Source organism: Castor canadensis, chromosome 9, assembly GCF_047511655.1.
Source record: "Castor canadensis chromosome 9, mCasCan1.hap1v2, whole genome shotgun sequence".
Taxonomy (NCBI): Eukaryota; Metazoa; Chordata; class Mammalia; order Rodentia; family Castoridae; genus Castor; species Castor canadensis.
Window position 1 is genome coordinate 78189909 of NC_133394.1, and position 26765 is coordinate 78216673.

The 26765-nt window shown below is 34.8% G+C and overlaps 1 protein-coding gene across 4 annotated transcripts in view; it reads right to left on the reverse strand.

The window, feature by feature from the left end:
• The window catches only part of Glrb (glycine receptor beta), an 84594-nt gene that overhangs the window by 31655 nt on the left and 26174 nt on the right, over window positions 1-26765 (reverse strand). For 2 of the 4 annotated variants that reach the window (XM_074041757.1, XM_074041758.1), the window contains exons 3-5: window positions 18942-19001; window positions 11331-11437; window positions 9641-9708 (exon numbers count right to left, since the gene is read on the reverse strand). In XM_074041757.1, the coding sequence (XP_073897858.1) occupies window positions 9641-9708; window positions 11331-11437; window positions 18942-19001 (235 nt within the window). Of the gene's footprint in view, window positions 1-9640; window positions 9709-11330; window positions 11438-11689; window positions 11731-18941; window positions 19002-26765 lie in introns of those variants that run through there. The other 2 variants (XM_074041759.1, XM_020187123.2) reach the window with 2 other exon arrangements.

Below are 26765 nucleotides of genomic sequence, written 5' to 3' on the forward strand. Positions count from 1 at the left end.
AATGTACAATATAAGTCTAATTGGAATCGTCACTAAGAATCCCCCACATAATAAACACATCCTATCAAAAAATTATAAAATAAAGTTTCACATAAGAATTTGTAAATTAGCAAAATGCCAGCAAAAGGTTTTAGTTTATATTTTACTTAATTTTCTCAAAATAACATTCTTAAAAATTTTTAGCTAAATACTACTTAATATCACCTTAAGGATATTTAAATTTCTTTCTAGGCCTATGTCAATAGCCCATTTTTATTATTACACTTAAAAGTAGTACAGAGGGATACAGTGTGATATTTACATATGTGCTCACAACATATCTTAGTTAGATTTACCCTTTCCATTGTTCTCCCTCCTTCCTCTTCCCCCCATTCTTAGAACAACTTCAACAGGCTTTATTCTTCTATTTTCATATATGAACACAAAATACATCCACCATATTCACACTCTGACCCATTCCTTATACTCCTCCCCCACTGGGACCTGCCCCCAGAAAAGATCTATTTTATCTTCCTGCTCTTCATTTTTCTGAAATGTACATTGATAGTGTAAGGGGGTTTCACCTTGGTGTTTCAGGTCTGCATATATCGTGCCTTAATCCAATCAATTCCCCCATTACCTACTCTTTCTCTATCACCACGCTTTCATAATATTCAACAGCTTATGATGCATTTCATTATATTATATTCATAAACAGATGAGTTGCTTAAATATTTTTCATTCTCATTTTCTTTCCCTCTCCTACCTCTCACGGTCCCCTCAGACAGACTAATATAATTTTGTTTTCTCTCAGTATGTGTGTGTGTGTGTGTGTGTGAGAGAGAGAGAGAGAGAGATCATATATGTATTTATTTATACATTTAAATTGTAGGTCTAACTTCCATATGTGAGAGAAAACATGTGGTCTTGACTTTTTGAGCCTGGCTCACTTCACTTAACAATATGTTCTCTAGTTCCATCCATTTACCTGTAAGCAATATAATTTTTTCTTCTTAATGATACAAACAATAATAATACAAATGCTGGCAAGGATGTGAGGGAAAAGGAAAACTTCTACTCTATTGATGTGAATGTAAATTGGGGCAACTGCTATGGAAAGTAGTATGGCGGTTCCTCAAAAATCTAAAAAAGAACTATCATAAGATCCAGCAACACCACTCCTGGACATACATTTGAAGGAATGTGTTCTCGGATATGACAGAGCCATTTGCACACCCATGTCCACTGCAGCACTATTTATAACAGCCAAGCTTTGGAAACAACCTGGATGTTCCATGACTGATGAATGGATTAAGAAAATGTGATACAGATATACAATGGAATTTTATTCAGTCAATATCCCATTTTAATATGAGTACCTACCAGGCAGTGCCATGCTAGACACTAGACTATAACCCTCACAGGAGCAGGATCTTAATCCCTTCCTTTAGATTTAGAAGAGTCTTTAGATTTGGTAATTTATAAACAATCAAAATTGATTGCTGAGAGTTCAAGGTACTTGGAATTCCAAGTTCGGAGTCTGGTAAAGGCATTCCTCACGGATGCATCTCTCCTGTGCACGCTCCTCGCAGGGCAGAAGATGCAAACAAGCTCACTCTATTATCCTTTTCAAGGGACTAATCCCATTCAAGAGAGTTTGCCTTCAGTCTTAATCACCTCTTAATACTACTACACTTGGAATTCGATTTGCATATCAGTTTGGGGAACACAAAGTGTCTAAACATAGCAAGTAGTAACCTGCTGCCGGTGGGCACGTAGGAAGTGCCCACAATATATCTAATAAACACAGGAATGAAGAAATGACTGTTGTGGCATTCTGACACATTAAGAAGTTTACCATTCTTCATGCTTTATTTAATTTTTCTATATTGATAATGATGGCCAAGTTGCTATAAAGAGAACATAAAATGAACATCTCCTTCCTCATTAGGTAATGCAACACTCTAACTTATAAAATTCAATCAACAATGCTCAATAACACAGCTAGCAGAAAAAAGGCAAAGATAAAAATATCTATGAAGATTATTACATTATCCTTCAATTTCAGATATATCAAAAAATTAGCTTTGACAAAGTGATAAGAATACAGTGTTTTTAAGTACTAAAAACACAGAATATTTCTCTCTTTTCTTAAAAGATACTATCTTCAACAAACAGTGTTGGGAAAATTGGACAGCCACATGTAAAAGACTAAAACTAGACCCCTATCTTTCAAAAGTCAATTCCAAATGGATCAAAGATCTTGATGTAGGGCCAGAAACTTTGAAACGGCTACAAGAAAGCATAAGGAAAATCCTTAAAGATATACGCATAGGTAATGCTCTTCTAAATAAAACCCCAATTGCTCAGAAAAATAGGAACGAGAATTGAAAAATGGGATTGCATCAAATTAAAAAGCTCCCACACAGAAAAAGAAACAACTTACCAGAATCAAAAGAAAACTTACAGAATGGGAGGAAATCCTTGCCAGTTTTTTCATCAGATAAAAGATTAATATCCAGAATATATAAAGGGTTCCAAAATTAAACAACAAAAGAATAACCCAACTAATAAATAGGCAAATTAACAGTTTTCTAAAGAAGTACAAATAACTAATATATACATGAAGAAATGTTCAACATCTTTCATCCTTTCATCATAAAGGAAATGCAAACCAAAACTGCCCTAAGATACAGGCACTGGTGGCTCACATCTGTAATCCCAGCTACTCCAGAGGCAGAGATAAGGAGAATCACAGTTCAAAGCCAGCCCAGGTAAATAGTTCTTGAGACCCTATCTCAAAAACCCATCAGAAAATTGGGCTGGTGGAGTGGCTCAAGGTATAGGGCCAGAGTTCAAGTCCTAGAACTGCAAAATAATAATAATAATAATATAAAGAAAAGAAAACTGCCCTAAAATGCCATCTTACCCCAATCAGAATGGCAATCATCAAGAAAAGAAACAACACATGTTGGTGAGGATGCAGAGGGAAAGTCACTATTGGTAGGAATGTAAATTTCACAATACAGCTACTATTGGAATCAATATGGAGGTTACTCTAAGAAGAATATTAAAGATATAACAACCATTTGATCCTACTATACCCTGAGCATATATTAGAAGGAAGGTAAATCACCACACATTCAAGGTACCTGTACACTTACGTTAATAGTATCACTGTTGACAGTATTCAAAATATGGAACCTGCCTACATTCCCATCAATTGATGAATGGATAAAGAAAACATGGTACACATACACAATGGAGTATTACTCAGACATAATGAAGAATAAAATTATGTCATGTACAGGAACATGGATAGAATTAAGATCATATTAAGCAAAATAATCCAGATTGAGAAAGACAAATATCTCTCTCATACAGAATCTAGTTTTTAAAATTGAGTAAGAGGTCCTATTTAGGGATGAGGAGGGGAAAGGATGAAAAGAAAAGGCAAAGGGGGGTGAATATGTTCAAAGTATTTATACCAGTGCATGAAAATAGAACTATGCAACCTGATGAAATTATTTTAAGAAGGGGAGGGTATGAAGGGGAAGGATAAAGGGGAAGAATTTGATGGTGGTGTACTATATGTGTGTGAAACTATCACAGTGAAACCCCTTTGTACAACTAGGATATGCTAAAAATACAGAAAAACAAAACAGAATAATAGAAGGGGTGATTATGATCACAGTACATTATACACCTATATGGAAATGACATGATGAAACCCCTTACTATGTACAATATAATGTATACCAATAAAATTGTGAAACCTTGAAAAAACATAGATGCCCTTTCAATTTCTTAGAAGATTTAATAATAGTTTTAGTAATTACAAATAAAACCAATTCATTAGTTTGACATTTCCAGATATGGTAACAGATCAAATACAATGAGAGACTCCTCTAACAGGATAAGACAGATATCCTTCCTCAGGATTTGGGGGAAAATTATGTTCACTAGTGAATATAGTAGTATTCCACTACTGCTGCAACAAAATTACTAAAATTTAGTGGCTTAAAGCACCATAAATTTATTACATTTCAGTTCTGTAGTTATGAAGACCAAACTTAGTTTCACTAGGCTAAATTCAAGATATGTGTCCTCAGGGATCATTCCTTCACAGGCTTTGAGAGAAACACCATTTTCTTGCTTTTTGTAGCTTCTAGCAGCTGCCTGCATTCTTTAACTTGTGGTCCCTTCCTCACATCAAGCCAGCATCGTACTTCCTTCATCAGAGCTATTCACTTTGCCTCTGATCTTCCTGTCTCTGTCCTTTTTTGACCCTTGTGTAATAGCCCCACTTGGATAAACCAGAATAATTTTCTCCATCCTAAGGTCTTTAATCACATCTGCAAAGTTATTTTTTACCATAAAAACCACCATACCCTTGTTCTGATAATTAGAAATGGAACACCTTTGCAGGAACCATTATTCAGCCTTACCACAGACACAAACCATGAAGATGAATAATATAAAATAAAATGAATATGAAATCATCTTAAGGCTTGTTCTTTTATATCTAAGATGTAAAACAAAATTTTGAAGGTAAAAAACAGAAAAATGGAAGTTATGTATAATGTTATTCTATAATAAAGGAAACAACAATAGAAAACTTAAAATGAAAGCAACAAAATATAAAGAATAGTAAACTAAGACAAGTTTTAAGGAAAAGATTCTAAATCTAAATATATAGGAAGCACAGAAAAGAAAATCATTTAAAACTAACAAAAATAAGCAATTGCAAAGAACTAGAAATAAGCTCTTTAAGCTGATCCCAAATATGATTTGCTTTTTCTTGACAGCACAGCTGTGTTGCCCAAAATGAGTTGAAGTCTATTATTAAAACAAACAAGAAGTCAAGCAGCAGAAAGGTACAGTGAGTATAACGGGATCATGAATTATAGTGCAATAATAACTCAATATAATTACAAAGCATGCCTAGACTAAAGGAAGAAAATGGATAGGTTTTTATTTCCACAAAAGAGCTCTTCTTGTATTTCTGATGAGACAAAGTGTCTGTGTATAGATTACTACGATAAACCATATGCCCAATCTCTCTGCCATTACTGCAATATTTCACATTTTCATTTATGAAAATCCCACAGACTTAAACCAAAGTAGGAAACAAATGGAAAAAACAACAAATATTATAAGCATAACTGTAGAACAGATTCCACGAGATTCTAACAAATCCTTCTCACTGCTTTGAATGTGTCTGTTTCAGTTGTCACAAATAGTATCACAAGAACTGAAAAATTAGAAGTCACTGTTTTAGTAACTTCAAAGTAGAGTGGTAACATGTATTTAACAATTTTGGTGCCATAATTATTAATATCAGAAGATATTACTTTGAAAATATTGACAATGAGCAGCATATAACCACAGAGATGTGAAAAAGCTTGAGGAATATTAATAAGGCTGCAATACTTCATCCACCACAAACCTATCATTTGTAAAAAATTTGAGATTACAATTAGTTTAGCCAGCAATATTTAGCATCGAAATAAATAATAAAAATAAATAAACAAGAAGGAATTTTCCCCAAGTATAATTGGCTAAGATTTCTTGACAAAGGACTAGTGCTAATACTAATTGACTTGATTTGTGTCATTGTTTGACAATCAATTTCATACACTGGAGAAACAGTTACTTGTCTACCTTTAGGAGTTGCCTCCTATGTCTGCACCTGACTAGTACATTAAGGTTACATCCACCCCCACACTCTGTTCAGCATTGTGTTTTCTTGAATAAACAATTGCTTGTTAAAGTAGAAAAGTCAAACTGGAGCGGAAAATGTTGGACAATACTGAATCTTCCAACATTTTAGGACTTTTTTTATTTGAGAAGATCCTCATTGGAGAGGATGTCTAGAAGGCTATTAATAATCAAAGTCACAAATGCACAGAGAGTAATGTTAAATTTATAAGTGGTTCATTTTCTTATCACTGTCTAGGATGAGATTCTATGTGAAATATGGCATTAATTTTCAAATGCATGACAAGCAAAGACTCACCATCACTGAATAGCTAGCATGTCCAGCAAAATGTGGCTGACACTTCCCTGTCTTGGGGATGTTGCACATAACGGGATCAAGCACAAATCTGTATGATGACAGCTAACACACTCCACCATTACATTGCTGTGCTTAGGGAAACCAACCTCTGTGCTTTCCTAAATTCTTCTTAGGGGAGCTTCTTTGTATTTGTTTTATTTGTTTGTTTGCTTGTGATGAGTTTCCTCTGACAATAACTTCACAACACCTGCCTATGCCTACCACATATGAATAAGCTTCCCAGAGGCAACACTATCACTTCTGACCAATGCTGTAATAAGTAATGAAGAACAAATTTTGTCTAAATCTATTTTTTCTTAGAACACATTTTAATGTTATCTACATTTCTGTAACTTGTGCCTTTCCTATTCAGTAACAAAATTGAGCAAATCAAATCTATAAAATATGACATCCGCAAAACACGTCTATATAACTTTATAGAGATATATGACACAAATATTGCTGAAAGAAAAAAAACTAATTATGAGAAAGAACATTTAAGTCTATGTGATGAGAGTGGTTCTGATTTTGAACATTTAGGCTCTGTCAGCCCAACCCAATATGAAAAATAGACTGGTTTGTGTACAGATCATCTGATCAAAAGAAACAGCATGTGTGTTTGTGGAGTGACTCAAATGGTAGAGCACCTGTCTAGCAAGTGCTTAGGCCCTGAGTTCAAACCCCAGTACTGCCAAAAAAAGAAAAGAAAGGAAGGAAGGAAGGCAGAGCATATAAATATTTTGCACTACTGGATAAATGCCTCCAAAATTTCCAAAATTAGTACTCTACAATAACGGCATTATTTAATCTGTAATTTAATCAAATAAATGTTCAACATTAATCCAGAGTTGGTTTGTTCTGTTAATACTTTCCTGCAACTAAGCAAAGAATTTACTCATTCAACATTAGCTAATATAAGAATTAGTTATTTATGTGTTCATTATTCACTATTGAGAGTCTATTGTATTTTGCATCTTAGGAAAATGATAAAAATGATGGAGGCATGGCTCAAGTGATAAAGCATAAGGCCCTAAGTTCAAATCCTAGTAATGCCAAAAAAACTGAGGAAAATGAAAATGGATATATTATTCCCAACTTTAAGAGGCTTGTAATCCATTAGAGAATAAAAAGAATATATGCAAAAACAGTTTAAGTACAGTGTCAAAATAATCAGATTTAAGAAACAATTTATAAAGTTGAAAGACCTGAATTTAAAAGAGGTCAAACTGAGTAAGAGCCATAAATATCTCTGACAGAAGATACACAATTGATGGCGATGGGAATAAATAATAGGGGCAACAGCTACTGCTTTGTGTCTGCAGGAGAAGAGATAATGTTAGAAACAATGAATGTTTTTTTATAATCCTAAAACATTCTTCTCTAGTATAGCATCCCACCATGTATTTTCGGATCAATATAGTTAAGTAACCAATGATGAAATCAAAAGAAGTTCAGGTATTTGATATTTGGAACACATTCAGTATTTATTAACGAACATATACATTCATGCTACCTATTGAGCAATGATGCATGCGAATAAATTTGAATGAGAAAATCAAAAACCTTGTATTAGCTGCCCAAAACTCTCTTGGCTCTGCTTAAGAGGCAAACAATGCAAAGAGTGGGGATGTCTCCAAGGGCATACAGCACCCTGATAGTGGTGTTTTACAGGGAGTCTTAGTGGTGTCATGCAAGATGTCCAAAATATAGGAAGGAGTGTGGAGACCAAGCATACAGAGTGATTTCCCCCTACAATTTTACTCCAGAAAATTGTATCACTTCCTTTTGCAAAGGCAAGTGCTTAGACAGACTAAGCACATGACTTATGAATGGATACATGGCAGCTGTCTTATTTCAAAGAAGAATTCTAGTGACTTATTACAAATTTCTATGCCAGTTAAACAAACTAAAAAGTCACTGGATGTGAAATTTGTACTTGACCCCATATTCTTCCTTCAAATAATTCTCTAAATGTATCTACATACTACTTAAAAATATCAATTACTCAGGAGTTTCAATATGTTGTTTTACAAAAAAAAATTCAAAAACAACATTTCTATTTTTCTATGATTACATAGAAAGATAGGTTATCATAAATTAAATGCAGCATACAACTGCTTTTGCAACACACTGCAGCAACTAGGGATAATTATTTTCAATCATTCTTTCTCTAGTCTGAGATATTCTTGGGAAGATTACACAGTATTCTAACCATTCTTATTAGGCTTATAATCCAAACCTTGTATTATTACTCAATAAAAAAAAAGATTCTCAAAAATTACAAAAAACAAAATTCAACATTGCATTAACTGCCCATAGGTCTTCCTTCTCCCACCTGAAGAATGTGCTTTGTCAAAAAGGGAACAAATCTAATATTCTAAAACCACGAATGGCATGTTGACTTTACTGAATGTCTTTTAATTAAGTGTGTGTTTATGGCGGGGGGTAACTTTATCACATATTCAGGAAATCTACTGATGGTACTTTATAGAGGTCCCTATTTTCTTCAAGGCCCAGGCTGTCTGTTACTCCTTCCCACTCTTCATCTGTTTCTTCTCCTTGTTATACAATCTTTTCAATTAGGAAAATTGATTTTCCTTTTGGCTTTTTCCAATTCCCTGTCCACACATTACAAAATTAGTATAATAGAAAAAACAAAGATTCTCCTCTGGAAACTAGAAAAGAAACTGCAAGTACTTAACACATTTTTTTGAGTGCAAAGATAAGAACTTTATTTAAGAGAAAGAGAGCCAGAGCTCTTGCTGGGCAAGAGGGGGTCCCAAACAGGGCTGCCAACATTTTTTTTTTCCCCACTGGGGTTTGAACTCCAGGCCTTATGCTTGCTAGGCAAGCACTCTATCACTTGAGACACAAATCCCAGCCCTTTTTGCTTTAGTTTATTTTTCAGATCAGATCTCACACTTTTTGGCTGGGCCAGCCTCAGACCTTTCCCTACCTTTACCTCCTGCCTAGCTGGATTATAGGTCTGAACTACTAAATTCTATTTTGAAATAGGGTCTAGCTAACTTTTGCTTGGGTTTGCCTTGAAACTCAATGCTTCTAATGCCATCTCCTGTGTAGTTACAACATTTTTGAGGACACATCCATATAAGCATATTAGGAAAAAAACTGCTGCTCAAGAGTTTTGATTCATAAATCCTTTTCCCAGGTGGTGTCTAACCAATTTTTCAAAGGGAATATGTGAATTTTTCAGACTGTAAATTTCAATGCCAAATGAAACTGCAAAAATATAGGTATACCAAAATTGTTGGTTCAAACCTAGGAATTTGGATATTTTATACCAGGAGAGAGCATGCATTTTCCTTAAGATCACTCCTTATTTTTCAGTTTCGATGTTACTTATACCATCCTCCAGCTGAAATTTTCACAATTAAAAATACTAAATTCCACCTAGGAAGCAGAGATCAGGAGTTCGAAGCCAACCTGAGCAAATAGTTTGTGAGACCCTCTCTCCAAAATACCCAACACAAAAAAATAGGGCCGGCAGTGTCTCAAGTGGTAAATTACCTGCCCAGCAAGCATAAGGCCCTGAGTTTCAAACCCCAGGACCACCAAAAAACCATAAATTAATGGTCAACTTACCATTGTTGTCTCTTGAATAGATCCAAAACTGTTAATAAAAATGTTGACTACTACATCAACAGGAATGCCTATCAATAAAAAATAAGGATATATTTAGTATATGTAAAAAACATGATCAGAATCTTCTTAACCTTTGTTATATATTTTTTCAATCCACAATAAGACCTAAAATCTTTGGCCTTAGTATAACATGTTCATAATTGCTATTAATGTATTTTTCTAAGTAGGGATCACAACACAAATCAAAAGTGAGTTGAGTTGTATTTTATAATATTCATTATTCAGAAATTTTTCCCTTTTAAATTGTAGGAACTCTGGAAAATACATTTACTTTCAAAAATGTTTAATTGGCCTAGTAAATATACACTAGATGGTGTAAACTATTCTTTAAACAATCATTTAAAATAGACTTTATTTTGCATTTTTCTAACCATTTAAAATTCTTAAATTTATTGGTATAATAGTATTCAATAAATATGACTTGTAGTTACTATTTTTAATTCATGAAAATACAAACTTAATCAGACATGTAATGGAGTCATTATAAAGATTTCTGCCTGACCTGTTTGAAAATAATTTGAAAGTTCATGGAGTGAGAACTAAGATATAAAGTTACAAATGTGTTGGGTTTTTTTTTCCAACTCATTCTAGCTGCTGGTTGGGTTATCAAAAGGAAAATGTGAATTTAGCCTTTTAGCCCCATAACCACTGACTGATGAGAAACAGGTGGCACATCAATGCAAGGTAGACATGTGACAACCCAGACCACGGCTGCTATGGAAAGTAACTGAGTAGCTGTGGTAATGACCAGAAACCCCTTTTTTTTTTTTTTATAATGTCCTTGTATAACTGCAGTTGACTAGACACAGCTGCAGACCTTTTCTCTGCAAAGGAGAAAAAAAAAATCAAAACACACTATTAATCTGATTATTTACTAATACATATCCTTAACCAGTGATAAGAATTACACTTTTCCAAGGGAATTTTTCTTCACATAGCCTTTCCTAACTATCAAGAGGATTTTTTTTAAATCATCTCTATAAAGATACAGTCTATGGATTACTTATTTTAAGTATAGTTCTTGCTCTTGAAAGATGGAAAACATGGTAATATTTTGTTGAAATAAAAACAATCTCTATTGTAGAACATGCAGTCACTTTTATTCATAAAGTTAACATGCTTTTAAAAACCATATGGCCGTCTTCTTTCAGCAAAGGCATAGAAGGAATGTTTTATTGATGTGAAATGCTAATAAGTAAGAGAATTTAAATACATACCAGAACTGCTCTTTTTTCCTAAATGAGTAAATGGTTATTCTACAAATTATAACTTTTGTGTCTATGAATGAAAGCCACGTTTGTATCCAGAGTCTAAACTTTAAATCACTAAGATTAAAAATACAGAAGACTTAGAAAACCTATTACAGAGCTTAGGCTACAAATTCACAGCATATACTATTTTGTATTTTCTTTCTGTACTGGTAGCTGTATAAAATTATTAGAGTTAATATTTTGCTCATTAATGAATATTTTGACATTAAATTGCTCTGAACCTAGATACATTGCAGGAGAGTTAACATGTCAATTTGAAATTGTATAATTTTGAGTATCACAAATAATATTTTAAACAGATAAAATTAACTTTTAAACTATAAGAATGAAGAGGTTTTTTGGGGGGTAGGGCAACAAACCTTTAAAATTTGGTCTTATCCTGGGATCATAACTGACTAACAGCCTGTTCAAGATATTGCTAGTGGAGTTGGCAGGTACTCTTGCAAGGTCCTCTGCTGACTGTTGACTATAAGAGAAAGAATTTAAAAAAACTTTATTAAGAAATAGCAGGCAATAGAAATGGATAATTTTATCTGGAGAAAAGACTATTTTTTTTTTAGACAAATCCACAACTATTAAATAGTTTTTCAAGTAGAAGTAACTGAAGAGTAGCAAATGAAGTCAGAAGCCCAAGAGATATTTGTATAAAAATATAAACAAAAGTATTTTAGTACTTTAATTTGACTAAATGCATAAAACACTACTCTATGTAAATTACCTTCTATTTGCACATTATCTTACTTGTCTTAAAAAAAACTTGTGAGCAAAGTCTAGGTAGGCACAAAGGGGTATACCTAGTGAAACAAAACAGCAAAAGAACACTTTTTAAACAAAGTATATCATTATTTTTCAACCTAAGCAAAGAAGTATGCATGTACTATAAGATAACCTGGCCAGATAGTCTTAAGCATTCATAAAATAATCATACTGATATTTGTAATGATACTCCCCAAGAAACACAGTGAATACTTCCCTACTGAGTTAAATTTTGGTACCCAGGAGAAATTGGGTAAAAGTAGCTTCTGTATCCTCAGATCAATGAAGCAAGTAAAATACTCTATGGAGTTATCAGAAATAACTACCTCACTATTTTTCTACATTTGTCATCATCTCTTTATTAGGAAGAGGGAAACCTGTCACATTTTATTTTAATTAACTTTGAATAATAATGAGTCAGGACTAAATTGTGAGTAATTTTTTTAAGGCACTTCCTTGGAAGCCAAGGGAAAAAGCTTTATTTTGGGGGATTTATTTTGTTTTGCTACCCACAACATTTTTTACATAATCATTTTCCCTAATAACAAAACACAACAAAAAACTTCATGACAATCACAAGGAAGACTAAAACATGTAGCATTGCCTATCATGAATTGGACTTACTACCTTAGTAGTAAGTCCTCATATCATAAATTATATTAATTTATGTGAAACAAACTTTGATTTGTATTGAAATCAAAACTCCTCCCTACTAGCCAATCATGTTCTGAGTTAATTACCTATCATGCAGTCTTCTCACAAAAGGAACCACTATATCCCATAATCCCAGCGACTCAAGAAGAGATTAGGAGGACTGAGGTGTAACCCAGTCTAGGCAAAAAGTTGAAGATTCCCCCATCTCAATCCAAGCTAGGTATTGTGGTACAAGTCCGTAATTCCAGTCACATGAGAGACATAGGGAGGAGGACTGAGGTCCAAAGCTGGCCCTGGGGAAAGCACAAGTCCCCATCCAAAAAATAACAATACTGAAAGAAGGCTGGGGCATGGCTCCAGTGGGATAGTGCCTGCCTGACATGTACCAGGCCCTGAGTTCAAACACCAGCACCACCAAGAAATGAAAAATAAAAGGCAACCACTATAGGTAAAATATGACAGAGAAAGTTTATGAAGATATAGAAAGACTGAATTGATGCAGACAAAGAAATTATTCAGATAAAATGTTAAAGCAAAAGGTGAAAAACAATTAGTTAAACCAGCCAAAGTGCAAGGGATACAGGTTTTTTAAAATTGCTTCTTGTGGTCATCTCAGTTCCAATATTACAGCTTTAGGGACTTAACACTAGGAATGAGATTTTCTGTTTCATTACAGGTGAAATTATAACTTCCTTAGAGCCAACTGTTATTCCTTATCAAAAGCTGGGACACTCTATAGAGATGAGGGTATGTGGTAAAATTGGATATTAGGATGCAAATTAGTGTTCACACCTATCTACAAGTTTTCTCATTCAAGGGTGGAAAACAGAATTGATTATGAAATATACTTGTATTGGATCAATTAAGGAATGTTATTATTGTGTCCCTTGGTGTAAATTCCCTTACATTTCTTCTTAGCAATGAAAAGACAACATAAAGGTAATCAACATTAATTTTTGTTGTTGAGAATTTTCAGGCCTAAATTTTTTTCTTCCACCTGTAAGCTTAGATTCCAGTAGCAAATTTTGCTATTCCTCCATTCTCTGGTACAGAATTAGTGCCCCTTCTTTGAATATTGTAAGCCCTCCCTTTCTCACTGTACTAATCTAAACACAGTCTGTCCCTAAGATTTCCTTAAAACATATCTTTTCTAAAATTTTATATCAATCATGCCACCATATATATTCCAATAGACACAATTAATAGATTTATCATTTGAAAATTAGTTTGTAACTTGTTTCCATATCTATGTGAAGCATACCAACTAGACAAAATGCGTATGGTATGGTTATTGAGGGCTTCTATATTTTTGTAGCTGTCTGTACTATTTATTTAGTCCCAAATGCACATTGGTTCAAGCACCTTCCATATGCAACTTTTGTATGTAGATTTCAGAATCATGTTGTCTGTGCTGCAGTAGGGGTAGCAGTTTCCGTAATCTTTTCTAGACAAAGGAGAACGGGCCTTCATTAGTCCCTCTTAGGAGAGAGGACATTTATCCCCTCAAGAGATTCTGAGCATTGATGACTGCCAATCAATCACTGGCATGGAGGAAGAAACAATTATAATTGGCTCAGATCAATATTCAGGTACAGAATTGACAGTGTTGAGTCAACCACATATCTACTGCAGCCTTTCATTTGATAAACATATACTAAATTGAAGAGATATTAACCACACATGAAACTGGTTTTCAGTGGAGAAAAGGAAACAAAACAGGTTGGTAGAAGAGTGAGCAAGAGATAAACAAATGAGGCAACAGAGTACATGATATATGAGGAAACTAAGACACAGAAACATCAAGGGGTTTATCTAGTATGGTAGAATCCACAAGAACACCTGGGCAGAGGCCTTGCTCTACTCACTCATAAGAGCTCTTCCTTACCATGCATGAGACCCTGAATTCTCCAACACTACAAAAAAAGGTGGGAGGAAAAGAGAGAGAGCAGGAGGGAGGGAGGGAGGGAGGGAGGGAAGAAGGAAGAAGGAAAAAGGAAGGAAGGAAGGAAGGAAAGAAGGAAGGAAGGAAGGAAGGAAGGAAGGAAGGAAGGAAGGAAGGGAGGAAGGAATATTCCAACTCCCAGCTAAATATGCATTCTACAGTAAGCCCTGCCTTAATAGAATGAAACATTGTCTATCTTCTTATTACCATCATCAAAGGATAAAATTAAAAGTTTTAATGTCTTTATTTTCAATTATAAAAATGAAGCAAAGCTTTATTCCATAAAACAGAATAAATGTGCCAATGAATCCAGCAGAAGAGGTTGGTTTATAGATGGAAAAACAATAATAATAATAAAAAAAACCCAAAATGTGTCATTTCAAAGTTCCTTTCCTTATAAGGCAAGGATGGGGAGACAGAGCAATAGAAAAATAGCTGGCTAACATGAGGTTACTTCAGGTTACTTTTTTTGTATAAATGGAACTTTATTATTATGCCAATTGAACCTAGTCTATTTACAAAGTAACTACTTCTCTAATTCTGACATCTTGGAAGGAAAAATATACCTTAGGTTCAATCTGGTAGTATGACATTAAGTGTGAAGGGCTCCACTTTGAGCCTGCTCAATAAGGGAGCCTGGTTCACAGCAATGGTCTCATAAGTTTTAATTTAACACCATCCATACATGATTGCTTTAGGGTTCATATATGGCACCTTAGGTTCTATTACTCTTAATAGTCATTTTCAAAAATCAGTGCTGAAAATAAGAATTGGCCAATTCTACCAAAAGCCACGTTTTTTTCTCATATGTGGAATGCAGACCTAACACAAATACAGCAATATTAGGAAAAACTGGTCACACAAAGTGGAGGTCATATACGAGGAGGGTAGGGTAGAAGAAGGAAACTAAGAAGATGAATGTGGTTGATATTCTACCTATACATGGATGAATATAGAATTCTTAAAGAGACTAAGGTAGAATGAAGAAAAATAGAGGAGATGAACCAATTGGCTTATAATACATATATACATGGAAATATCATAAGGAAACTCCTGGTAGCTACCTTTATCTCAAAGAAGCAAAAGTGTCTTCTTTTCTTTTTACTTCTACAAAATCAGAGAACAGGAGGACAGAACAGGTCCTGCCCAGGGTGGATTGGTACCAGTGGAAGGGAAAATGGCAGGGAAAGGAGATAGGAGGGTGAATATGGTGCAAAAACTATGCACACATGTATGTAAATACAAAAACGATACTTGTTGATACTATTCAGGAATGGGGGGAGGGGGATGAAGGAGAATGATGGAGGGGGTGAATTCAAGTATGATGTATTTGATACACTGTAAGAACTTTTGTAAATGTCACCATGTACCCCACCCAGCACAATAAAAATAAATAAAATAAAAAAGAACTGGCCTATTCCACAACTTATCAGTGTCACTCTTCAAGCCATCTCCAAATGTTTTATTTCTTCTCAGTTAAAAACAAATTCTTGTTTCTTAACAAAAAACTTAATGTCAAATTAAAAAATCCTTTGAAAATTAAACAGCAAGCAAACAAAAAAACAGGAAATATATGAAACATCAAGTAGCTCTTTTTATTCTATTCCTATTTGTGTTAAAACACATTTCATGACCTGACATGAATATTCATTTAACAGTTCACTTTTCTTTATATGAGAAATTCAGAGACATTTAGAATTTTAATGAAATCTCATGTAGTTTATATTCACATCCATGAATTCAGGATTTTTCCCCAACTAAAAAAATAGAAATCATGTATTTTAGCTTATCAATACTAAAAACATATGAAAATAATCTTTTCTGATGAAAATACATTTATTTATAGGGATTAGATGGATACATCCAATTTCTCCCAAAGAGCTAAAACAAGTTGCATGTAGCGTATTTGCCTATGTCCATAATATACATATACATATATATATATAACAACTTGGAAATTTAGTAACATTTATGTAAAATAAGCAAGAATGTGAAGAGTTAACTGATTTTAAGGAGAATACACACTTAAGGCGTGGTTCAATACTTTAGTGTTAAAGTCATCAGGTTCTGAACTCTCAGTCCAATGTTTCTTACATCCATGTGACTACACTATTTATTTTAACAAATCTATCAATTCCAAAATATTACAATGCAGGATTTATTTCTTGGAAATATATTAATTTAAGAAAATAACTTACTCAAATTAGGCAAAGTGATCAAATGACTAGAGAAAATGTTTTATATCAAAAGCCTGTTTACAACCAGTTCTCTTTTGTTCACTTGCCTTAACTTGAACCAATATCATTACTAATATGTAGATTTATGTAAGGAATGTGTCATGCTATATAGCTACATGATGTAATGTTTTCCAGCACTGAAAGAAAAATGAAGAAGTGCCTAAGTTTAATTTTCCATTAATTGTAGAATATTCTTATTTTTACACAGCCCAGAGTGAGCTGTTCAAAACAGGTTTGTATGAGCACACTGTCTTAAGCTCCTTCAAACCAAAATTCTGAGTTCATTGGAACTGTCTTATTTTTCCAGAGTTAATTTAACAACAATGGTCAAAGAAAGGGTTTCTCAGACCTGAAAGCAATGTTGAATAACCAGGTACTGAGGCTGCTCTGGACATGGCCTAAAGCAAATATAAGGCCAAGACATAAACAACGAGGTATACAAAATGTGTAGGTTGTAGTTATCTTTTTTATAATGTTTTATAACTCTGTTAAATTGCAGACACACGCACACCCCCACCCTCCCTTCTGCCAAAGAATCTGTAGAAAACTATGCACTTTCCAGAAACCTTTACAAAAAGTTTGCAGTTCTAAGTGTTCTAGACCTGTGGGGCACAACATAAGAAACTTCCTTCATAAAACAAATGCAATCATTCATCCTTCTACAGAGAGGAATTCTGACTCCGTGGGAAGCTTTGATTAATGCTAATTTTCCTCCACAGACAAAAGAAAATAAAAGAAACACAAAGGATCCTTCTTGGGTAATATGTTAGACGATGTATGTTTTTCTTTCTAAATGTTACACTGAAAGGACTCAGAAAGGAATTCTCAAAGAAAACAATTCAATTGTAAATACTGGCAACAGTGGTTTTATTGGTCATTATTTTTAAGAAGCTGCTATCTTCCTACAGAGAGAGGGAAGAAGATTTTTAAGATGGGGGTAGGTACCTTACAGTGACAGAAATTGATGAAGTAAAAAAGCCACAACACATAATGATGGAACATGTCAAAGGAATACCCAATCAGTACTCAACACTGTCAAGGTCATCAACAACAAGGAAGGTTTGAGAAACTGTCAGAGCCAAGAGGAGTCTACGGAGACAATGATGATTAAATGTGACAGAATCTTAACAGGATCCTGAGACAGAATAAAAGGACATAAGTTTAAAAACTAAGGATAGCTAAATATAAAGTATGGACTTTAGTTAGCAACAACAGTCAATGTTTCTTCAGGTGTAAACAATGTCATATTATGAAAAATAACAATTTGGAAATTAGGTACAGGGCATGGGTGAACATTGTGGACTACCTTGATAGTTTTTTTTTATAAATCTAAAACTGTTTTATTTATTTATTTATTTATTGTTGTGCTGGGTGGGGGTACATTGAGTCTTTAACAAAAGTTCTTACAATGTATAAAATTATCATACTTGAATTTACCCCTCCACCACTCTCCTTTATCCTCCCTCCTCCCATTCCTGGAATACTTTCAACACATATCATTTTTGTATTTACATACATGTGTACACATTTTTTTGCCCATATTTACCCTCTTAGCCCCTTTCCCCACCACCTCCCTCCTCCTACTGCTACCAATCCCCTCTCCCCCCAGGGCAGGACCTGTTCCACCTTTCTATTCTCTAATTTTGTAAAAGAAAAAAGTGACATTCTTATTTGTAATAAAGGTAGCTACACAGGGAATTTCCTTGTGATACTTCCTTGTATATATGTATTATAACCCCAGTTGGTTCATCTCCTATATTTTTCTTCATTCTATGTTAGTCCCTTTCTTACGATGGTTTCGGCAGGTTTAAGATTTCTATATTCATTCTTGTATAGAGAGTGCATCAACCATATTCATCTTCTTAGTTTTCTTCTTCTACCCTACCCCTCTCATATGTGACCTCCCCCTAGTGTGACCAGTTTTTCCTAATGTTGCCATATTTGTGTTCGGTCTATATTCTACATATAAGAAAAAACAAGTGGGTTTTAGCCTTCTGAGCCTGGCTAACTTCACTTAAAATAAAATGTTCATTTTAAAAAGGGGAATAAAAGAGAGCTGAAAGGCTCAGGAGAGCTAATCAAAGTAAGCTATTCCAAATTCCAGCACCTTAACTGTAAGCAAATGATTTCTCAAAGATGACTTTTCCAGGCTTAAGGAAAAAGAAGTCATGGGTCTGTAAAAATTAGCATATTAAAAGTTCAGCATTGACACTTCCACCTATGGAGAACAACCGGAGATAGGCAGTTAGGAAGAGATAATCAGAGAGACAAACACTCAAAGACAAATATACTCGATGACTGACTAAATCAGTAGTTATTTATGAATACAGATAATTGTACGGTTGCTTTAGAATATTTTTATTTGTTTTGTATTTTCTTACCTGTTCCATGATGTCACACTTCTTCTGACAACTTCTTCAATTCTGTTTTCACAGATTAAACTGTGAACAGAAGGTTTATGAATGCAAATGGTGAATGGTATCTTTTATATGATTAGTTTAGTCTAAATTTATTGGAAAAGAATGTGATTATAGGTGGATGTATGTGGGTTGCAAAGTCGATCAGGTTCTTATCAGCCAAGAATCATAAGTAAGAACACTGTTCCACAATATCCATCTTATTTATACTCCACCTGAGCTGAAGGAACTATTGTAGCCTGTGGAAACACTTCCAAATCATTTCAATCTTCAATTATGCCATTGCATCATCCATGGCTCAAAGAAAAGTATTTCTCATAAACTAGAAATGTGGAAAGATGTTGGATGATTTCGAATCCCCCCAGTAATTTTCCAAATTTTATTGAAGGTTACCCTTGGTCACTTTAATTTCATATCAAATATAAGACTGTCCATTTTCTGAATACCATGTTAGAAATATGGTATGTTTCTCAAATAATATAAAATGTTTTATATTATTAAACTCTTAACTAGTTAAGAAATGAAATACAAACCTCATAAGGAACTGCATTTAAACTTCAAATAGAATATTTATTATACAAGTAGTTTCCCTATTATCCTGGTCCAGTAAATAAGAATTGATAGTAATATAGTTCTAACTCTGCCACAAATTACGATAGTATTTACTTTTCTCAATTCTCCACATATGGCATAAATATATCATCTTTATCTTATAAGATAAATCACGCATGGAGAGAGAACACACACACTTCACACATTCAAGTTGAATAAAGCGTGGGTATAGTGAAAAATACCTCCCAAACAATCAAGAGACTTGCGATTGAGTCCAGAAACACTGTAACTTCCAGTAGGATACTGAGAAAACCACTTACCCTCTAGGAGCTTTGGTATAACACCTTTTATTTTATTTTATTTTTTTTTATTTTATTTATTTATTTTTTTTTCATTTTTCTTTTATTATTCATATGTGCATACAAGGCTTGGTTCATTTCTCCCCCCTACCCCCACCCCCTCCCTTACCACCCACTCCGCCCCCTCCCTCTCCCCCCCCAATATCCAGCAGAAACTATTTTGCCCTTATTTCTAATTTTGTTGTAGAGAGAGTATAAGCAATAATAGGAAGGAACAAGGGTTTTTGCTGGTTGAGATAAGGATAGCTATACAGGGCATTGACTCATATTGATTTCCTGTGCGTGTTCTCCCTCATATGTGGACATTAGATCAAGGGCAAACACAACAAGGGGATTGGACTTTGAGCACATGATAAAAGCGAGAGCACACAAGTAAGGGGTGAAGATAGGTAAGACACCTAAAAAACTAGCTAGCATTTGTTGCCCTTAACGCAGAGAAACTAAAGCAGATACCTTAAAGCAACTGAGGCCAATAGGAAAAGGGGAACAGGTACTAGAGAAAAGGTTAGATCAAAAAGGTATAACACCTTTTAATCAAAGGTTTAAATTAGGTGATCTTTATGACCCATTCACTCGACCATCTGATTCTACCTGAAGTGGCCACTGAGTTATTCTACCATGAACATAGTCCTTCAGAAGTGAGGCGCTCCTAGAAATGTTAGTTGCTCAAGGTTCAGAGTTTCTGGAATACTTTCAGCGGAAGTAAGGTGTTTTGTCTTCAAGGCAATCCACATTCAATGACTTCAAAGTGAAGATGTCAAGGTGGCAGGGTCCTTTTCTGCTAACTGAGACAACTGTGAAAGGCCATCTTAGCTTCAGAGCTTCTAGTGTCATGGACCAATGAATAGTTACAACTGCACTGTCCTTGTACTCAAGCCTGCTTTCATTACCCTTGAGTTGTTGTTCCCCAAAACAATCCCTTTCTTCAAGCAAATCTTCATCTTATTGTTAGTGTCTAAGAAAACTCAATCTACAACATAAATTAAATACCAAGTGCTATGTTTGGGATAAGTCTTAAATATGTTCTCCAAGGGTTTCTGTGCTGGAAGCTTGGTCCCCAGTGTGGCAATGTGAGAGGTGAAGGAACTTTAAGAGACAGGGTCTAATGGAAGATAATTAGGGCAGGGGGTCACAGCTCTGTGAAGGGATTACCAATGGCCTTATTAAAAAGAATGAGGCTGGTCCCTTCTCAGTCTCTAGCTTCCCACTTCACCATGTGATCTTTCCCCCATGCCCATGCTCCCACCATGATACCAGTGTTATGCAGCCACAGGGGCCCTTATCACAGGTTGAATGGGTAAGACCACCCAATAAATCCTGGACTTTCAGCCTCTAACTATGAGCTAAATAATCTTTTTTATTATAAAGTATCCAGCCTTAGGTATACTGCTATGGCAGCAGAAATTGGACTAATTTTGTTCTTCCTTAAAGAACAACAAAAACACTTTATTAATTAAGCAACCACCAAAATGCTAAATTTTGGTACCACATATCTAGTGTCCCAGCTTTTCCAGGTGCTACTTGAGGGACTGGCTTTTATCTCTTTTGTCTTAGAAAACTGAGGAGGTTCAGCATATGCTAGTGTCCTGGAGGCAACCAGCATCAGTTTGAACTGTCATGCAAGCACCTGCAATAGCAGTGCAGAGCAAGCAAGCGATACACCCCAACTGCCAGCTTTGCCCACAGGAGGGAAACAGTAGGACCACACATTTTAACATTCCAAATTTTTCTTTTCAGTTGTTACCCAAGGGACTGGATTTTATCTCATCTGTAGCACAGCACTGACAGGGCCCAGAACTGCCTAAAACCCCAAAGGTCACAGAGAACAAAGTAGGGTTTAGTAAGTGTCCAGGACACTCCACTCCTACAAGTAAAACAATATTAGCCCCCAAATTCTCCTGGAAGAAGGAAAAAGTTATATCACAGATGCAGCATTCTTACTTTTCTAGGAGCTATCTGAGGGATTGGCTTCTGACCCACTTGCCTTAGAGGGCAGACAGGACATGATATGCTTTAGACACTTGGGGACACTAAGAAAAAAAGAGTGATTTTCACTAGTGGTTTGAAAAATCCTCAAAATTCTGGCCAGGTTGATTCGTAAAGGTCTTCTCCTGCAGGGGGTTGAACCATGCACACAGGAGGTTATTTTCTGTTACATAAATAGCAACACAAACTCAAATAATAAAATTAAAAAACAGGCAACTTGATCCATGAAAGGGAACAGATAAAACTCCAGAAACCAACTCTAGTAAAATGGAAACATGAACTATCTAGCAGAGAATTGAAAATAAACATCATAAAAATGCTCAGCAAGCTCAGGAGAAAAATGCACAAAGTGTGAATTTCAATACACATAAAAAAAACCTTTCAAATGAAACAAACAGAAACCCTGGAACTGAATAATCCCATTAACTGAACTGAAAATTCAGTAAAGATTTAATAACACATTAGAACAAACAGACGAATCAACGAACTCAAGGGACATTCATTTACATTTATCCAGTTGAGAGAATAAAATGAAAAATAGTAAATAAAGTTTAAGGAAGTTATGAGACATTGTGATATTGTGATTTATACTAAATAAAAAAATGTATCTACTTGTTTTTCTCTCTCATTTCCTATCACAGAGTTCCTAAAATCCTTGGAATCTCTGAACTGATGAATGCCTTTTGTGTGCCAATGGGAGGACTAGATGATGGTGTCCCCTAGATACCCTCATAAAGTGAGCTGGTTGCTACAGGGTTGAGATTTCAGCACCATTCTCCAATCTACGGAGAGGGAAGAAAAGCTGAAAGTTCAATTGAAGATCTTCAATGGCAAACGACTTAATCAATCATGACTGTGTACTGAAGACTGTAAAACCCAAAATGAGTATGAGTAAGTTTGGACAGCTGCCATTTAGCTGAACATGGAGATTCTGGAGTGTGGTGCATCTTGGGTCCATCCCACATACCTTGCACTATGTATCTCTTACATTTAGCTCTTCTTTATATTTTCTGCAATATTTCTTCGTAAGAAACAGGTAAATGTAATTAAAGTTTCCTTGAGCATTCTGAGCTGCTCAACGAAATTAATCAAATCCAAAAAGGGCACCATGGCAACCCCAAGTTACAATTGGTAGATCAGAAATACAGGTCACAACCTTGGACTTGAGATTAGCATCTAAAGTTAGGGATAGTCTTTTAGACAGAGCCTGAAACTGGGATTTGAGAAAGATAGTGTCAAAATTAAATCATGATAGGCAACTGATGTCTGCTGGAGAATTAGTTGGTTGATGTCTGAAGAACAGCCCTCCACATATTCCTCCCCACATACAAACATCTGATGTCACAAGTGGCCTATAAAATGGAAAATACAAAGTAAGTAAAACACTTTTTTTCTACCAAATTATGCATTATGGGAATTGAAAGCAGAGAATAAAGAACAAAAGCCTTATTCTGAGAAGTAATAGCTAAAATTCTTCAACAATTTGACAGAGAATTGGACATCTAGCTCCAGGAAGCCCAAACAGTTACCAAAAAAAGAAAAAGAATCTCAAAGAAAGACACACAGAGACATGTTACAATAGTCAGGATTCTCCAGAGAGACAGAATGAATAGAATATACATATGTAGCGACAGATATGGACATATGAGAGATACAGACATGTGAGGACTTACTACAGGGATTATCTCACGTGATTTTGGAGATTTAAAATTTCAAAGACAGGCGTCTGAAAGCAGGAGAACCTGGAATGCCAGGAGCATGGCTCAGTTCAAGCCATGTCTCAGAACCAGGAAAGCTGATGGTGTAACTCCAAGGTTGACGGCCTGAGAACCAAGGGCTGCTGGGGCTTGTCCCAGAACCTAAAGTCCTGAGAGCCTGAAGTTCTGCTTTCCAAGGACAGGAGAGGTAGGATGTCATAGCTCCAGGAGAGGGAGAGAGAGAGAATGCAAATATTTTCCCTGCTTTTCGTTCCATGAGGGCCACAGCAGACTGAATGGTGCCTGCCCACACTGAGAGCAGAACTTTCCCTTTCAAGTCCACTGTCTCACATCCCAACTTCCTCAGACACCCAAACATCAAGCTTTATCAGCCCTCTAGGTATTCCTTAATCCAGTCACACTGAAACCTAAAATTAACACCACACACATCATAATCAAACTGTCAAAAGTCAAGACAAAGGGAGAATTGTGAAAGCAGTAAAATAAAAACAGCCTGTCACAGAGAAGTGAACATCTGTAAGACCAGTTAGATTTTCAGCAGAAACCCTGCAAGGAGAACAGTGGTGGGAAAATAGATTAAATTATTGAAAAGAAAAAAAAACTGACAACAAGGAATATTATAGCTGGTAAAACTGTCCATCAAAAGCAGGAGATACAGACTTTTGCAGACAAACAGAAATTGAGGGAATTCATCACCATTAGATATGAAATACTAGAGAGTTTTTCAAATTGAAATGAAAGGTCACCAAACATCCACACAATAGTATAATGCAGTGTAAAATGTCTTGGTAAAAGCAAATGTGTAGGTTAACACATAATACTCTTTTACTATAATAGTGGTAGGCAAGTTGTTTAGATTTTAACATAAAACTTAAAAGTTAAAACAACTATTTACTTTAAATATAGAACATGTTACTAGATAACAATAAAGTAAGGTGTAAAAAAGTAAACTATGCTATGCTTTTATTAAAATAAAGCTTCTATTGGCTTAAGAAAGATTGTTATAATAAGAAAATATTTTTGTAAGTCCTATGAAAACCACAAAGAAAGTACCTTTAGAAGTTACACAGAAGGGAAAACAATCAAATATGAACACACACACACACACACCCACGAAGACAACTAGAGGAAAAGAGAGACAAAAAATCTAAGACAATATAATTAACAAAGAGACAGTGGTAAATCTTACCCATGGATAATTACTTTAAATTTATAAACATATGTTAAATTCCAAAATCAAAAGATAGAGGCTGAATGGATTTAACAAAAAATAAGACTGAACCATACTGACTTTATAAGAGGACTATTTTAGATCTAAGGATACATATAGGTTGAAAGTGGTGAGACAGAAAAAGTTATTCTATGTAAATGGTAACCAAACTACAGCAGAGGTAGCCATATGTATAGCAGACAAAATAGAATTTAAGTCAAAAACTGTCACAAGAGACAAAGAAGGACATTATATAATGATAAAAGGGCCAATCCACAAGAAAAATATAACCGTATTAAGTACATACATGCCCAACATAGAAGAAAAATACATAGATGATACATAATATATACTACATATATATAAACTTTGGTAGAAATGAAGAGAGTCATAGGTAGCAATACAAAAAACAGTAGGAAGTTCAAAATCTACATTTAATAATTGATAAAACAACCAGAATGAAAGTCAACAAAGAAACAGGGGACTTGAGGTACTCTACAGACCAAATGTACGTAATGGTTATACAACAGCTTTTCCAAGAGCGGCAGAATACACGTTCTTTTCAAGTACACACAGCATTCTACAAGCAGATCACTTCAGGTCCAAAAGAGTTTTAATAACTGAACACTGATGTCTGACCAAGCATCTTTTCCATCTTTTCGTTCCATGGAACGAAAGTAGAAATTAGTAATAGCTAAAGGAAAAATGGAAAATTCACAAATATATGAAGATTAAACAACACAGTTTTGAACAACTGATGTGTCAAAGAAAAAAAATCAAAATTAAAATTAGAAAATCTTGACACAGAAACACAATATTCACAGATATACATTAGATGCAAAAAAAGCCCTACTAAAATGAAGTTTATAGATGCAAATTGCCACATGAAAGAGCTCTCAAGTATATAGTAAAAATTTACCTCGAAGAAGAAAATAAGCATGAAGTTAGCACAAATAGGAAATCAAGACTTGAGCAGAAAACATGAAATAAAAAATAGAAAAACAGAAAAAAAATTAAACAGTTTCCTTTAGGTAAAATAACAAAGGAAAAAAGAAGACTCAAAAATAAAACCAGAAGTGAAATAAGAGATATTACAACTGATGTCAAAGTAGTGCAAAGTATTTTAAGAGACTACCATAAATGTCTATATGCCAGCAAACTGGATTATCACAGAAGAAATGGTAAAATTCTACATATGCACAACATACTAAGACTGAATCATGAAGAAATAGAAAATCTGCACTGACCTCTATCTACTAAGGAGACTGATTCAGGAATCAAACTTCCCAACAAAGAAAATCCAGGCTAAGAGACGGTTTCACTGGCAAATTGTACCAAACATTTAAAGACATATTAAAGCCAATCCTTCTCACTGTCTTCCAAGATATTGAAAAGTGAGGGAAAGAATACTTCCAAAATCTTCATGAGGACATCACCATGGGGCTAAAGATGTCAAAGACAGCACAAAACAAACAAACAAAAAAACAAAAAAACCTACAGACCAATATCCCTCAGGAACACAGAAGCAAAAAACTAACAAAATACTAGTAATACAAGGATCATACACCATGACCAAATTGGATTTACCCAGGATGCAATGACAGTTCAACAAATGAATTAATGTTACACACTACCCACAACAACAGAAAGATGGAAATAAATCATATGGGTGCATAAGAGGTATCATTCTTTTGTGATTAGAAAAAAAAGCTCAACAAACTAGGAATAAAGGCCATTTTTGAAAAGTCCATAGCTAATATCACACACAACAGCTAAAAGACTGAAAGCTATTACCCTAAAATTAAGAACAAGACACTGTCACTACATACATAGAACTAAAGGCCTAGCAAGAGTAATTAGACAAGAAAAAAAGAATCCAAATTGGAAAGTAAATGTCCTCAGATCACAAGATCTTATCTAACAGCTTCTATGAAGATCCCTCTCTCTCTCCCTCAATATCTCT